This window comes from Globicephala melas, chromosome 15 (genome assembly GCF_963455315.2).
Source record: "Globicephala melas chromosome 15, mGloMel1.2, whole genome shotgun sequence".
NCBI classification, from domain to species: Eukaryota; Metazoa; Chordata; class Mammalia; order Artiodactyla; family Delphinidae; genus Globicephala; species Globicephala melas.
In genome coordinates, this window is record NC_083328.1 from 1263371 (window position 1) to 1279094 (window position 15724).

General features: G+C 54.9%; 1 protein-coding gene across 2 annotated transcripts in view; it reads right to left on the reverse strand.

Annotated features, from left to right (window-relative positions):
- Positions 1–15724, reverse strand: part of MAD1L1 (mitotic arrest deficient 1 like 1) — a 319426-nt gene that overhangs the window by 96080 nt on the left and 207622 nt on the right. For both annotated transcript variants that reach the window (XM_030849542.3, XM_060285821.1), the window contains one exon: positions 8788–8876. In XM_030849542.3, the coding sequence (XP_030705402.1) occupies positions 8788–8876 (89 nt within the window). The remainder of the gene's footprint in view (positions 1–8787; positions 8877–15724) is intronic.

Genomic DNA, 15724 nt, shown 5'->3' on the forward strand with positions numbered 1-15724 from the left:
AGACATTCCATGTTCATGAATTGGAAGACTTAATATTGATGTTAAGATGTCAGAGAAATCAAAACGATCTTGGAAAAGGACAACAAAGCTGGAAAACCCATACCTCCTGGTTCCAAAACTGGGTCGAAAGCTACGGTATTCAGAAAGGAATGAACCTTATACAGATAACATCCTGGATGAATCTCACTTATGCTGAGTGAAAGAAGCCAGTCTCAAAAGATTACAAATTGTAGGATTTCATTTATAGGACATTATTGAGAAAAAAATCAAAACTGTAGGGATGGAGAACAGATCAGTGGTTGCCAGGGGACTATGGCTATGTAGGTGGGCGATTATAAACTGACGGCGTGAGGAGGATTTTGAAGTGATGAAATTATTTTATGCTCTGATTAGGGGGTAAGTAATTAACATTCACAGAATTGTACACCAAGAGAGAGACCATTTTGCTACATGATAACGTTAACAGTAAAAAATAAAGAGTATCCTAGGATACAGTCCGTGCCGTATCGTGATGGTGACAACAAGCGTGAATACTTGCTTGTCAGTGTGACTGTGGCGTCTGCTGAGGCGGCTGAGGAGTACTTTACTACCGCCATTCTGCACAACTGCAGGAGCATGGCGATCATCAAAAGCAGACTGGCTTTTATTTGGTTTAATCGTGGTTTTAGGCTTCTCCAAAGACAACACACTGTCTGAGACCTGCCTTCTGGGTGGACGACTACCACAGCCCCACCCCTGGGTACCTCACCCTCGCGACACTGGACATTAAAAGGGACGCATCCTGCTGTATGCAGAGTATGCCTCAATGACACAGGTATTTTTAAATCCCTCTTCGGGATTTAAATCCCTAAGAATCCATAGGCTAATGCAGAGAAAGCACAGGGTGCAGAGCCTGACACACAGAAAGCACTGGGTGAACGTCCGCTGCTTTGGCACGATTGTTACTACTGCTGCTGGAGGGGGGAACTGTCCCCACTTTCAAAACCGTAAGGCGTCGGAATCCTAGGTACAAGACAGCCCAAGCACCGTCGAGCTTCTGGGACCCAGAAAGTACGCTTGCCCATAAGTCAAAACATGGCCAACGGTTAATGCACAGAGATGCTCATCACGGTTTGTTCTTAACAGCTGAAAACGTGAAAATAACTCAAACTCCAGAGGTGGGTTAGCCAACTGCGTTACGGAACAAACTATATGTTAATATTTACACGAAGTCTGTAAAAACATGGGAAAGCGTTATAATACAAAGTGGAGAAACAGAGTTTAAATGATGTGGATTTCACTATGTATAAAATATTTATGAATAGAAAAAAATGCCAAAGAGTTCAGTTTAAGATGCCAGTTCCAGCATTTACATTTAAGTGCAACCTCTCTCAAAATTCCATTAAAACAAGAACAGGTCTTCCTTACTTCCTTTGAGGCCTGCTCCTGAAAGGACAAAGAAAATAGAAGGCACAGTGTCCAAAAAACTTCAGAAGTTGGAAAACAGATGAATGAATGGTAAATGACACAAAAAAGCTAACTCCCAGACCAGCAGTGGAAACGCCAAGAAGCTTCTACCACAAAAAGTGCCCCAAGTCTCAGGAACGGCATCACCGAGAGTTGCTTCCGGAAGCAGCGAGAAGGCAGGGCTCCAACTGGAAGTGGCTGGAAGTCTCTCTCTCTCTCTCTCTTCTTCCCCACTTTTTAGGAAATAATTACAGGAACTTGCAAAAACTGTACAAGGAGGCCCATGTCTTCTTCACTCAGTGTCTCCCTCAATGGTAACGAGGTAAACAGCTGCCACGTGACGCTGTCGCATGTGCAGATGTGTGTAAACACCGCCGCCATTGAGCCCACACACACCGTCTCCTCGGAGACACCCATCCCCCCACCCCCACCCCCGGTAACCTCTTCTTCTGTGTTCTAAAGAGACGGTGTAAAACTGATGTTAATTATTCTTTAAATGTTTACAATTCTTCAGGGACACCATATGGGCCTGGCAACATATTTTGGAGGAACATTTTAATCATGAATTCAAGTTTTTAATGTTTGTAAGATGATTCAGATTTCCTGTTTCATCTTGGTTGAGTTTTGGTAGTCTCTGGTGTCTGAGGCATTGGTCCGTTGCCCCCAGTTAATGATCTGGCAAGCTTGGGGCTGTTCAGTGTCCTGTGTCCTCTATGTAGCCGAGGGCCTGCAGAGACACCCTCTGCACGCTCGATACTCATGACCTGTGTCTTCTCTTTCCAGACTTGTCAGTTTTGCTAGACGTTTATTAATTTTATTGACTTTTTTCCCCAAAGAACTGGCTTTCTGCCTCAAGAATTTTCTGTTTTTCTCCTTTCAATTTCATTATATTTTGCCCTTTATTATTTCCTCCTTTCTGCTTGTTTTGGCCTTATTTTGTTCTTCTTTTTTCGGGGTCTGAGGCTGGAGTATAAATCGGAGACCTCCCCACTTTCCTAATGCAAACGTTCAGTGCTGTGCACCCGCCTTCTCGGCGCTGACTCTTATTGTCCCACAGACTCCGACAGGTGTGTTTTCACCATCAGTCAGCTGTATTTATCTCTCCTTTGAGATGTCCTCTTCCACACTCGAGCTATTTGTTTAAGAGTGTGTTGTTTAATCTCCAAACGTTAGGAGATTCCCCTGTTGTTTTTCTGTTACTGACTTCTGGTTTGAGCTCCTTCTGGTCAGACAGCACACAGGGTATGAAGCCGATTCTCCTGAACCTGCGGAGGTCTGCTCCACGCCCCGGGTGCGGTCCACGCCGCTGGCCTTCCAGGTGCGCTGCCCACGCGCCTTCCCTGGATGCGGGTCAGGTCCTGCTGGTGGATGGCGGTGCTCAGTTCTGTGGGTCAGGTCCCGCTGGTGGATGGCGGTGCTCAGTTCTGTGGGTCAGGTCCTGCTGGTGGATGGCGGTGCTCAGTTCTGTGGATCAGGTCCTGCTGGTGGATGGCGGTGCTCAGTTCTGTGGGTCAGGTCCCGCTGGTGGATGGCGGTGCTCAGTTCTGTGGATCAGGTCCCGCTGGTGGATGGCGGTGCTCAGTTCTGTGGGTCAGGTCCCGCTGGTGGATGGCGGTGCTCAGTTCTGTGGATCAGGTCCCGCTGGTGGATGGCGGTGCTCAGTTCTGTGGGTCAGGTCCCGCTGGTGGATGGCGGTGCTCAGTTCTGTGGATCAGGTCCCGCTGGTGGATGGCGGTGCTCAGTTCTGTGGGTCAGGTCCCGCTGGTGGATGGCGGTGCTCAGTTCTTCCGCGTCTTGGCTGCTTTTCGGTCTGGAAGTTCTACGACGTCTGAGAGGCTGTGTTGGGGTCCTGGGCTGCACGGGTGGGTCTGTCCGTCTCTCCGCTCAGGTCCGTCTCCGGGCTTCACGAGGTCTGAAGTTCTGTCGTCCGGCGCACACGTATTTAGGATCGCTGTATCTTCCTGGCAGACTGAGCCTCATGTACCGTCCCTTTTTTGTCCACCGTATTTTACCTGAAATTATTCCATTAACATAAGCCATACCTACTTTAAAAACATTCATGTTTCCATAGTCCATCATTTCTCATCCTTTTCCTTTCACCCGACCTCCGTTGTTACCGCTGAAGTTGAGTCTTGTAGATAAACTACAACTGGGTCGTGTGCTCATAGCCACTCTGCCGCTCTGCTATCTTCTAGTTGGTGCGTTTAGATCATTTACTTTAAAAGAACGACTGATTTGCTGGTGCTTAAATCTGTCACTTTATTATATGTTCTCTGCTCACTCCCTGTTCCCGACTCCTCTGTTTCTCTTTTCTGGCCTGCCAGCAGGTCACTTGTACAGTTTTGTAGTGTTCTGAGCACTCTGCATTGCAGATAGTTCTCAGTGGTTGCTGCAGCTATTAAGATACACATAGGGGACTTGGCCTCCTGGGGCTGACATATCCCTCTCCCCACTTTAACGTAAGAATGGGTTTGTGCGTTTCTTCTGTCACCAGCATCACGGGACGCTACGGGTTTTTGACCTCGAGTACGATTTCAGAAAAACGCGAGGACCGTCTCTCATACTTCTCCCTGTTTTTACCCACGCCACCGTTCCTTCCCCTCGGGAATTCCAAGCTTTCCTCTGTTACCATGTCCCTCCTACTCGGGAGGCTTCCTTAGACATTCGTTAAGGGTAGGTGTGCTGGTGACAAATTCTCTTAGTTTCACTTCGTCTGAGAATGTCTTGATTTTCCTTTCATCCCTGAAGGATACTTCCACTGGCTGACAGTTCTTTTCTCTCAGAACTTGAAAACTGTGCACTTCATTCTGGCTTCCGCAGCTTCAGATGAAAAACTAGCTGTCACTCAGATCCATGTCCCTGGAGATGCTACCGTGCTTCTCTCTAGCTTCTTTCAAGATTTTTCCTGTGTGTTTAATTTTCAGAAGGTTAATTAGCAGGTGTCATGGTGTGGATTTCTCTAGTTTTATACTGTGAGGGCTTCACTTAGCTTCTTCAATCTGTAGTTTTATGCCCTTCACCAGATTTGGGAAATTTTCAGTCATTACTTCTTAAGGTATTTTCCCAGCCCCGATCCCTTTCTCCCTGTCTGGGACCCCAATTAAGCAAAGTCCCACACTGTGTCCCCTCATCACAGGTCCCCGAGGCTCTGTTCCTGTTTGTTTTCAGTCTGCTTCCCTGTGGCTCTGGTGAGATCATTTCTATTGATCTGCCCTTGAGTTCACAATTCTCTCTCTCGTCTGCAGTCTACTGTGGAGCGTATCCAATGAGCTTTCTATTTTGGTTATTGTATTTTTCAGGTGTATAATTTCTGTTTGGTTCTTTTTTAAAAAAAAACAATTTTTATTTCTTTGTTGAGGTTTACCATTTTTTCATTTGTTTAAAGAGGATGTGTAAGTGTTTGCAGAAGCATTTTTACGATGCTGCTTTAAAATCGTCATCGGGTAATTCCGCCACCCGAGTCACTGTGGCGTTGGTGTCTGATGACTGTCTTCTCTTGTTCATGTTACAGCTGCCCTGCTTCTGGACAGGATAAGGGGCTTTTACTGCATCCTGGACACCCCAAGCATTACGCTGTGAGACCTCCTCCTCTTTAACCTTCCCCTGGCGGCAACCACCCGGCTCAGGAGGAGGTGGAAGTCCCTGCTGACACGATGCTGCAAAAGCAGACCCTGCAGACAGGGTGGTGTCAGCTGGGCTCCCCACTGGTCCACCAACACCAGGGCTGGTGAACAAGGGCCGCCCCGCTGCTCCAGGGTGGGAGCAGGAACTGTGTGCCGAGCCTTCTGACTCGGGTCAGTGACAGGAAGGGTGACCAGCCCCCGCCATCGCACTCTGGCTCCAGTGCTGCCCCAGAGGATCAGCTCAGCCCTGCTGACACTCCCTGGGCTGACACTCCACTGCCTGCTGCAGCCGGTGGTCACCGAAAGCCCTGCTGGCCCAGTGGCACTGCCGGGTGGGCCTGCGTGCTGGTGCCATGGGGCAGGAAGGGGACGGGTTTTTCCTGGGCATTTGGCTAAAGCGGGGCGGTGTTGTCAGAGGGCTTCCCCTTGCGGGGGAACAGGCTTTCCTGGGAGCTGTGTGTATCTTGTTGCTGATCCAGGCAAAGTGCAGCTGAGATAACTCGGGAGCTCGCCAAGTCCCAGGGTCCTCAAGGCCACCCTTGAGCCCCTGCCCGGGCCTTCCTCGGTTGGTGTGATGCAAAGGGTTCTGGGTTGTAAGGGGAGGACCTGGGCATGACGCGGCTGCTCCAGCTGACCAGAACCAGAAGCTAAAGATCTTTTCAAAATCCAGCATCTGCACATCCTCTTCCGCATCTGATCTTATGTGTCTCTCCCCTGCCTCTGAAGAAGACCGGAAATTCATTTTCTTTACAGAGAAGACAGCGGGTCTCCGGGCAGAAGGGTACCAGGTAGAGGGCAAAGTTGCCCGGGTCAACAGGGGACCGAGGGGACGTCCCCACAGTGACACCGAGCTTGCCGGTCGTGTCCCCAGCTACACGCCCAGAAGCTGGCAGCCCAACCTCCAGGTAGGCGTCTTCCCCGAAGACAGGACCCAGACGCCAGTCCTGAGGCTCCCAGTGAAATGGCCACGTTCAACCTAGTGCAGCCGCAGGGAGTCCACCAGGCCCAGGGTGGGTCCAGGAGCTGCTCGGTGTCCCCCCTCCCCGTGAGCAGATGGCTGGTACCACCAGGGCCTCGAGGAGAACATCAACAGGAGACCTACGCCCAGACCACCATGGTGACAGAAAGAAAGCAACTTAGAGGAAGCAGGTTGTGCGGACAGAAGAGAGCTTCATGATTAACGTCAAGGAGTCAGTGAACGTGTTCTAAGTATAAAACAGCAACGGCAACACTACAAAAGAGTCTCAGGAAACTAACAGCGTGACAGGAAGTAAAAGAGAGCGGGTGATAAATTCGGGGAAAGTTTATAGGATGCAGAAGCAAACGATGGAAAGTAGGATCAAACACGTTCTCACGGAAAGAATTCAGAAAGCTCAACACGCAGGTGAGAGTTTCAGAGAAGCAGCAGCAGCAAAGGGAGACGAGACGCCTCCCGAGAGGTGGGGATGAGAGGCGCCAGACGAAAGGCCTCCGGGTGTCCAGCACGCGGCGCAGACCGGGCCGCCAGAGCGCGTCTCTATCGCACTTCGGGGCGCCGGACGGCACACGGCTCTTCAGTCCCCCAGAGAGAAGGCACGAGGCGGGCCAGGACCCAGACCCAGAGGCTCTGCCCGGTGGGGGGAGGCTGCCCCTCGCACCCACCGCAGGGTCAGCGCGAGGAGTGGAGAGACGGGGTCCTGGCCCCGGCTCCCCGCACGGTCCAGGCGGGGACCCCGTGGCTGCTGGCAGCCGGGCAGCAGGTGGGCGGAGAGGCCCAACGCTGGTTCCCAGTATGCCTGCAGCCCGGGCGGAAGGGTCCTGCTGGCCAACCAACGGGCTTCCTGGCGGAGCTGCACGTGGTGCGGAGGGGCAGCGGGAGGCTGCCCTCAGCCCGGAGCACCAGGGTCTGGGGGCCTCACCCCGGCCACGGCTGCCTTTCAAAGGACACCCCTCGCTGAGGTCCACAGGCCCAGGCCCAGGTCCACGGAGGCGCGTTTGGCTTCAGGGCCTGGGTCGCGGGGGGTGACCGTGCAGCCACGTCCGTGTTCGGCCGCGCCCGCTCCCGGGACCCAACACTCGTCTCCTGATCGAGGGCAGTGTAAGACCCGGAGCAGGGGTGCTCAGCAAGGATCCGTTCAGTAAGTTTTCTAAAGAAAGAATAACAGGAATCTAGCCCCTGGCAGTCCGGAAGGGGAGGGGGCGAGGCCCAGCACAGCGCCATCCTTGGGGGGAGGGGGCATCCCCAGTGCCCCCCAGCCCCTGAAGCGGGGGACTCTGCGCGCTGGAACGGGCCTGGGTGGGCAGGTGGGGGGCCCCAGGCGGCAGTGAGGGCACCGGAGGGCGGGACGGGCAGGCGCCGGTCTCCAGGACGAGCAAGTCTATCCAGATGCTAAACCCAGACAGCACCTGGGATCCCCCAGAGCCGCCAGCACAGACGCAGGAGCCCAGCCTTGTTCCAGCTGAGAGAGCCCTTCAGCCGCTGCCACTCAAATCTTTACTGAACTTTCCCCAGTTTCCTTCCTCGAGAGAGTGACGCTTTAAAACGTCACGTGCACACACTTAACGCGTCACACACGCGACATGTATGTTAACACACACGCAACCTATGCACAGCAGCTCCACCTGTGTGCGTGACAAAGGCACGCCGTGCCCACCCTGTCCTCACCCCCATCCTCGGGAGGAAGGGGCTCCCAGGTGCCCCCTGTGGGCAGGGCCAGCCCTGGGCCCCAGGCTCCCCTGGCCGGCCAGGCTTCCAGGGAAGGCCGAAGGGCGGGTGACGGACGGCAGGCCGTTGGGTTCACAGCCTTCCTCTGCACTGACCCCTTAGGCGCAGGCGTTCCTGGATCCGTGGGAGAAGGAGAGGACCGGGGAGGTGGAGGCTGCCTGGGTTTTCACTCGGGGGCAGGGGCCCTGGAGTCCCTGTCGCCCTCCCGACCGTGAGCGGGTGACGGTGGGGCCACATGTCCCGGGACGCCTGTCCTCAAGGGGCCCCGTGCGGCTTCCTGGGAAAGCCGAGGATGCCCTCAGCTGTGTGGAGGACACTGACCCGCAGTCACCGCGTGCGACGCTGGGAAACCGAGGCACAAGGAACGAAGGGCTGACCGTTCAGACACGGAAGGCGGCGAGGGCAGCAGAGCAAGGGGTGCCAGGGGCAGGAGGCCGCCCGGTGCGGCGGGGACCAGGAAGCGCTGTGAAGGGGGCGCCTGGAGGACCCTCGGCCCACAGCTTGAGGGCTGACCCCGCAGCGAGGGCTCAGCAGGTGCTGGCAGCTCCCCTCCTGCCTCCCCACCCGGCTCAGATGTCACTCCTCTGCTTTGAAACCTTGGACGGCTTCCTGCTGCTCACGGGAACACGGCCACGAGCCTCACCAGGGCCGGCGGGTCTGGCCTCTGCCTGGCCCGGCTGCCCGGCCGCCAGCGAGCACGTCCTCCCATGCGCCCTCAGCCCCACGCACGGGCACCCACCCGGAAGCCCCCCAGACCTGCCCGGGCACCCCTGCTGCACTTCGCACTGCCCGTCATCACACACACCCAGGACCGTAGGTGTGTCCCCGCAGACAGCGCCGGGACAGGAGTGGCCTGCCGTCTGCTGAGACAGAGGGAGGCCTGGCTGTCAGCACCACCTGAGGAAGGGGGCTGAGCAAAGGCCAGACGGGGCAGCGGGGCTGTGAGCCGCGAGGACGGGAGGTGACTTGTGAAGACGACACCGGGGCGGGGGCAGCCCTGCGGACGGGACGTACCTGAGCGAGCTCACCTCCTCCCTGGAGAACAGGAAGCTCTGCTCGGCCGGGCCCGCCTGGGCCTTCAGCATCTTCAGCTCCATCTCCAGCTGCGAGGAAGCACAGGAGGGGTTGAGTGCGGACCACGGGCCCCAGGAATCTGCAGGCGCACCCGCTTCCCTCTCCCCGGCGCCCCGCCCGTCGCCAGGCCTCCCGCAAACACAGGGCCTCCCTGGGTTTTCCTTCTTGTCTCCAGAGCAGCAACAGACACGGCCACAGGGGCGCGTGGGGGGACATCGAGATCCGGGGAGAGGGGGCCACGGCGGCTGGACAGAGCAGGTTCTAGACGCACCGACGCTCTGATCGGCTCTGATATCTTGATACTTTATTTATCTTGTGACTTCAAATTCCTCTACAGGATGTCAGGCCACGCACAGACCGCTGGGAAGGGACCCACGGTGGGGGCGGCGTGGGGAGGACGGCGAGGCTGGAGGAGAGCAGGGAGAAGACTCCCGCTCGCACCCACGGGGAGGAGCAGAAACGGGGCGGGCGGCCCCGAGCGGGGGCAGAGCGCTCTCCCACACCAGCGCCCGCTGCCCTGGGCTCCGAAGGCCCCCGATGAGACGCCTGCGTGCAAGGGCGCGGTGGGCCCCGGCAGCCGGCTGCAGGCACGGCGCCACTGTCCTCACGCCGGGATCTGGCCGTTCTCCAGTCCGCCCTCAGGGCCTCCCACCCCGCAGCAACCCAGTCCCCGTGTGTGGGTCGCCTGGAGGAGAGAGGGCTGTCATCAAGCTCCGCTCTTCCTGGCCTGCGCTCGGCCACCCGCCTGCCCACCCTCTCAGCCCTGGTGTGCCGCCCGCCGCCGGCACCGGGGACTCCTGCTCTGCCGGCTGTCCGGCTGTGTCATGACACCCCAGAGAGAGGCCCTTAACCTCCCACCCAGTTCTCCACCGAGCCCCCGAGGGGACAGGGGATGCGGGCAGGACCCCTCGTGGCGCCCACACTGGCCACAGGCAACAGCCGTGAGTGAGGCGGCCGGTCCCCGAGGCTGGGTCTGTGGCCCCGGCTTCACCACTGTCCAGGCTGCATGGCTGACGACCTGCCCCTTAACCCAGGGCGGCCAAGAGCTCCCAGCTCACATCCCAGCACGTGCCCTGCATTGGTGGGAAAGGTGTTGTGACAGACAAGCAAGGACCCGCAGCCCTGGGCAGAGGGGAGGAGAGCGTCTCCTTCATCTGCCCTCCCGGCCTAAACGGACAGGCTGACGCCTGCAGTGCTTCCTCCTGGAAACGTTCCCTCCAGGCCATTCTTGGAAAGGTCCTCCTGGGGCGACCTGATTTAGGAATTCTTGGGCCCCAAACATCCGGTCTTTATGGTGCCCCAATTAGTCATCAGGTCCCTGGAGGAAACCCTGCCCCTAAATGGGACCAGCGCACACCCGGGAGCCCGAAGCCTGAGGGCTGGAGCGGACACCGAGCACAAGCGCCCTGCGGGCCAGCTCCCGGCGGACCAGCTCCCGGCGGACCAGCTCCCGGCAGACCAGCTCCCGGCGGACCAGCGCCCTGCGGGCCAGCTCCCGGCGGGCCAGCTCCCGGCGGGCCAGCTCCCGGCGGGCCAGCTCCCGGCAGACCAGCGCCCTGCGGGCCAGCTCCCAGCGGACCAGCTCCCGGCGGACCAGCTCCCGGCGGACCAGCGCCCTGTGGACCAGCGCCCTGCGGACCAGCTCCCGGAAGAGCCTCGGCACAAGTGAGTTACACGCGGGTCCGCACGCTCAACCCCTACTGCCTCTCTGGGTGCCGAAAGGACGCAGCCCAGCGCCCGCCTCGCCAGCTGCACCCCGATAGGCGGTGGCGGCGCTCTCAGCTGGGCCCCCCGTCGGGGTGACGGCCCGCTTCACAAGCAAGCACCAAAGACGCCTGGGCAACGTGGCGTCACGAGCAGAACAAAACCGTGCGTATTCGAGGAGAAGTGACACCCACCGTGTCCAGTGGCCCCTCACCTCTACCTCAGAAGCCTGGGGCTCAGATGAAGCTCCTCCCAGGAACCGAGCTGTCCCGACGCACGGACGCTGCCCTGCCCCTCACCCGAGTGTCCAGGCCTGTCGCTCCTCTCTGACACCACCCGGCCTCCTAGCTGGTGGCCAGTGGGTGGGCACCCAGCAAGCCCCTGCCCTCACTGTGTCCAGCCTCATGGCCACAGTGAAAGAGACCAGCAGAGACACGAACCTCACTGGACCAGGAAGACTCTCTCCCGGGGACATAGGGCCCGACAGTCCAGTCTGGGCTGCTCTCTCTCTCTCTCTGTTTTTGGGGGCGGGGGCTGACCTCTTGAGCAGAGGAGAGGCAGATACCCCCCGGCTACCACGTGCCCGTGCAGCAGAGCATGATGGTGGTCTCTCCTGGAGATGCATGGTCCCGGTGCCCTGGTGCCAGGCCCTGCCCGAGGCCCGGCAGCACCTTGTCCTGGATCCGGCGAACGCTTTGCAGCCTCAGGAGCTAAGGTTCAGGTGTCGCACAGAAACGGGTGCACGTGGAGAGGTCTCTCTCCCACTTCGCCCCGTCCCCTCCTGCAGCCTGCATCTCCCGGGCTCAGCTCACACATTCACCAGCTAAAAGGTCAACGCTCTTCCCTTCTCTTAAATTTACTTCTTGTTACAAAAATGGAAGATTTCCTACACCTCGTTTCGTACGTTGAGTTTTTCACGGAACACATTTGGAGGTGTTTCCAGACTAGCACAGAGGGAGCTTCCCTGTTCACTTTTGTGGCTCCTGGAACCATCCCAATGGCCAGCCTCCTGCCGACCAACGTCTGACCTGCTTCCCACCTGGCGGCTCAGACACACCGGTCCCCACGGTGTGAGCTGACCTGCAGGACGAGTCCTCAGAGCCACACATCTGCCTGCACTTCCATCCGATGTCACCACAGCCCTGGGGTTGTTACCGCGCAACCCAGGGCAAAGCTAGCCTGCTGAGGCCGTGTTGTGGTGAAGGACAGGGCAGTGTCTACTGCAGGGCGCCTGGCGCCAGGCCAAGCAAGGAGCACAGGCTGCTCGCGCTCAAAAGCCCCGAGCCCCCCCGACAGCTTCCAGGGAAGGGTTTTCAAAGACACCGTCAGGGGTGAGGGTTGCGGGTGTCTGATCAGCTCGTGGACATTCTTCAGATCTGTTGGCGGGGGTAACTGGGTGGTAGTTTGGGAGCCAACATCGTCGACCTTCTGCTTCCAACTGGTCTGGTGTCGACATGCTGGTGGTCAGCACGCAGTTAACTTCCTCTACTAGGCAGGGTTTTAATGTCTGCAAAACAACTCGAGGAGCCGGCCCAGGATGTCATCTACAGCCCTAGGAGGACCTAGAGGTCCCCGACTTCATTCCAGGGCTAACCTCTTATTATTATCTTGTCTTGACTGTTTTCCTTTGTTTCTGTATTTTCTCACTTTCCTGATAAAATTTGCGCTTTGGAACTTGGGGACAGCCTAGGAGGCTAAAGATCTTCTATGGACAAGAGGCAGGGGACCCGGTGGTGGGGGACGTCTGCCTCCCGGAAGGCGCGAAGCGTCCTGCTGGGTTTCAGGTTGGGGGCCCGGACGTCCCTGCTTCGGTACAGAAAGGGCTCATCGTCCCCCAGGGACTCACTCACTGACTTTCTGTTTGTAACTGGGTCTGCTTCTGACATCCTGTTCTGTTGACAAGAATCCTGGGATCCTCTCTCCCACCCCACCCACCCCACATTAAAATAAACCAAACAACCCTTTTTCACAAAACCAGGGCTGTGCAGAAGGTGAGGCCGAGGCTCCCAGGACTTGGCCGCATGCAGAGCCGGCACGTCCTTCTCGACCCGCTGGCCCGTCCGGGGCCCTTCGTCTTTCCACCTCTTGCTGTTGCTGTTATACACGGGAGTACTTTCTTCCTTGTCTAACTTGCTGTTTCTGTAGATACAGGACTTGTCCCATTTCTGCACATTAACTTTGTTGCCCACCCGTTCACTAGGGCCTCAGGCTGACGGCGAGGCCTGTCGGCCGACCGTCTTCGCCCCGATCACGCCCTCCTCCACAACGCAGGCACCTGGAGCTCTTCCTCTTGTCTCAGGTGGATGACTGTGTCTCCAGAACACCAAGGAAGGCTCTAATACTGCACATCTCTTTTGGAGTCGGGATTGATAGGTTATATTTCCCTAGAAAGCTATTCATTTCATTTAGATTTTTATTTTAAATGGCGTTGTGACATAACTCTTAACTTTTTACGGAATTCACGTAAACCTAGTAATTCTTCCTAGGTTTGTCTCTCTTTTGTTTTCGTTTATCTTCCTTACTGTTGAGGCGAAGCTTGCACACAGGGCGGTACACACCTTGTGAGTCCAGCTCAATGACTCTGCCTGTCCGTACCTGGGGAACCGCGTCCAGGTCAGATCAGAGACTCTGGCAGCCAGGACACGCTCTCCTGCACACACCCCTGCCCCGAGTCAGTAACTCCAAGCTAATTACTCTTATTTCTTACTTTGGGTGGTGATCTTTCTACTAATTTTTTACTAGGATTGTGAATAATTAATATGTTTTACTGGTTTGTTTTCAAAGCACAGGCATTTGGATTTGTTATTTCTACCATTTTTCACTTTCTCATTAACTTCTGCTTTGATCTTTACACTACTTTTCCTTTACTAAGGTTTATTCTGTTTTCCAAGTTCTTGAACTGGGTGTTTAATCCATATATATTCACTCTTTCTTGTTCAATAACATAAATATTTAAACCTGTGATTTTTCTTCTGAGCACTGCTCTAGTTGTTTCCCACGGGCTCTGAAGAGTTTCCATTATGACTATTTTCTAGATTTTATGCACTTTTGAATTGCATATCATCTTCTTTGACCCAAGCATTGTTTTAGACAGAGTTTTTTGTTCTATTTCTTTTTTTAGCTTCCAAGTGTTAGGAGCTGCTTCTTTTTTTAGTTGTGCTCTTAAATTCAAATTTCATCACACTGTGATTAGAAAAAGTTATCTGTCCTAGTTCTACCTATTTGAATTTATAAAGGTTTTCTTTATTACCTAATACATGATTAAGTTTTGTTAATGTTTTCCATGAACCCTTTTTAAAAAGAGCGTTCTTTAGTTTCAGGGTTAAGAGTCGGGGGTGTGTGTGTCTGTCTCTCTGTATATATCTATCACAGATCTTGTATTTCTTGCTATTACTTATTCTTTGCCCACTTGCTCTATTGGGGATTAAGAGGTAAAATAATTCTCCACTACTGGTGTCCTTGACAATGTCCTGGTGAAGCTCTCCTCTTTTTTTGCTTTTCTGAACACTGATGGTATTTTAGTTGACACAGACATTCATCTGCACCTTTACTGTCGAAAAGCACCTATCTCTGTTTTCTGCAATGCATTTTGGCTTGAACCGAAATTTAACTGCAATCAAGGTTATGACCTCTGCTTTCTGTGTACAACTGCCCACATGCCTTTGCATCCTATACTGTCCGACTTTTTTAGGCTTTACTTGGTAATCCAAACAGAAAGTCTTTCCCTTTTAACAGGTGAATTTCGCCCGTTTATATTTTGATAAAACATGTTTGGATTTATTTCTGGATTTGTATTGTTTTGCTTTGTTTCATAACTCAAAACGATTTTATTCTATGGCTTTTTTGTCTTGCTTGCCTTTGTGTGTGAAATTTTCTTGATACTTGGAAAGGTTTATATTTTTCATTCTAGTGGTTGTTTTTGTAACTTCTGACTTCCTATGATACCTATACTTCGTTTCCAACTGTTCCGATCAACTTCCTGCACCAAGTACCTGACTAGTCAAACGTATCACCCTTCTCAGTGTTCACCTTTCTACACTTAAACACGCTTCTGCTTGATGTCATCTTTAGACAGTACGTTTTGATCGTCAGCTTCTGATGATGAGAAAACCAACATTCTTCCGTTTCCCAGCATTCTCCCTTCCCAGGTATCTTACTGACTACATCAACTCTAAGTCACTAGAATGTGGACTGTTTACACTGTACATTGGCTTTACCCTTCCAACCAAACAGACTCAACTCCTGCTGCGGTCCTCCCGGCGCCTCGCCTTCCTGACCCCCCCCCGCCCCCCCCCCCCCGCCCTCTGGCTCCGCCCCGAGGTCTGCAGCTCCGGGCTCTTCTCTCCTCTGGCCTCCCCTCCCCTCTTTGAGTGCCTGCACTTGGTCCCAGCTTCATGGATTCTACCCGATTGCCAAGTCTTATTTCTTGGCAAAATGTTCAGGTACAATTCTCACCTGCTCAGTGTCAACTTTTCTTCTGTGGAATTTTTCCTGTTATTTGTTTTTCTACACAATTTTTGGTTTTATGAAACCGTGTGATGCTGCCTTTATTACTCATTGTCCATGATGAGGTTTATTCAGTCTGGCTTTGTACAAAGGCTACACGAGGAAACCATGGGCGTCTCCTCTGACGTTAAATCCCAACAAAGGGTCTGGTGTGAGTTCCGTTCGCCTTCGCTGCCTCCCTCTGCCTTCCGCCAGCTCAGGGGCATTGAGACCTCCCCTCCCCCTCCCGTGCCACCGCAGCCCCGCCCACCCCGCTGCCCCGCCAGCCTGGCCCGGGGCTCCTTCCCTGCACACCCCCTGCTCATTCCGGGCTGGGGGCCCTTCCCCTCCTCTGTGGAGGCTTGGGCTTTAGCTGTATTTCTTTTCTGCCCAAATTTCAGTTTGCCTTTGTGGTTTTCACTCTTCTCAGTACTTCTGGATGGCTTCCGGGAGGAAGAGGGAAATGCTGACCTGCAGCACAGCGTTCGAAGCAGAAAACCAGGCCCTTCTAGTCTGACCGGTAACCTTGGACTCATAACTAACGTGCCTTCAACTTTAGCACACTCACACCCATACTTGTACACACACACTGACTGTGGCCCGCCCCTCCCCAGCCCCTCACGCGTCTCGGGGTGGGACCCCCTCAGGCCGGGCCCGGCTGCAGCTGGAAGCACGAGGGCTGGTTAGC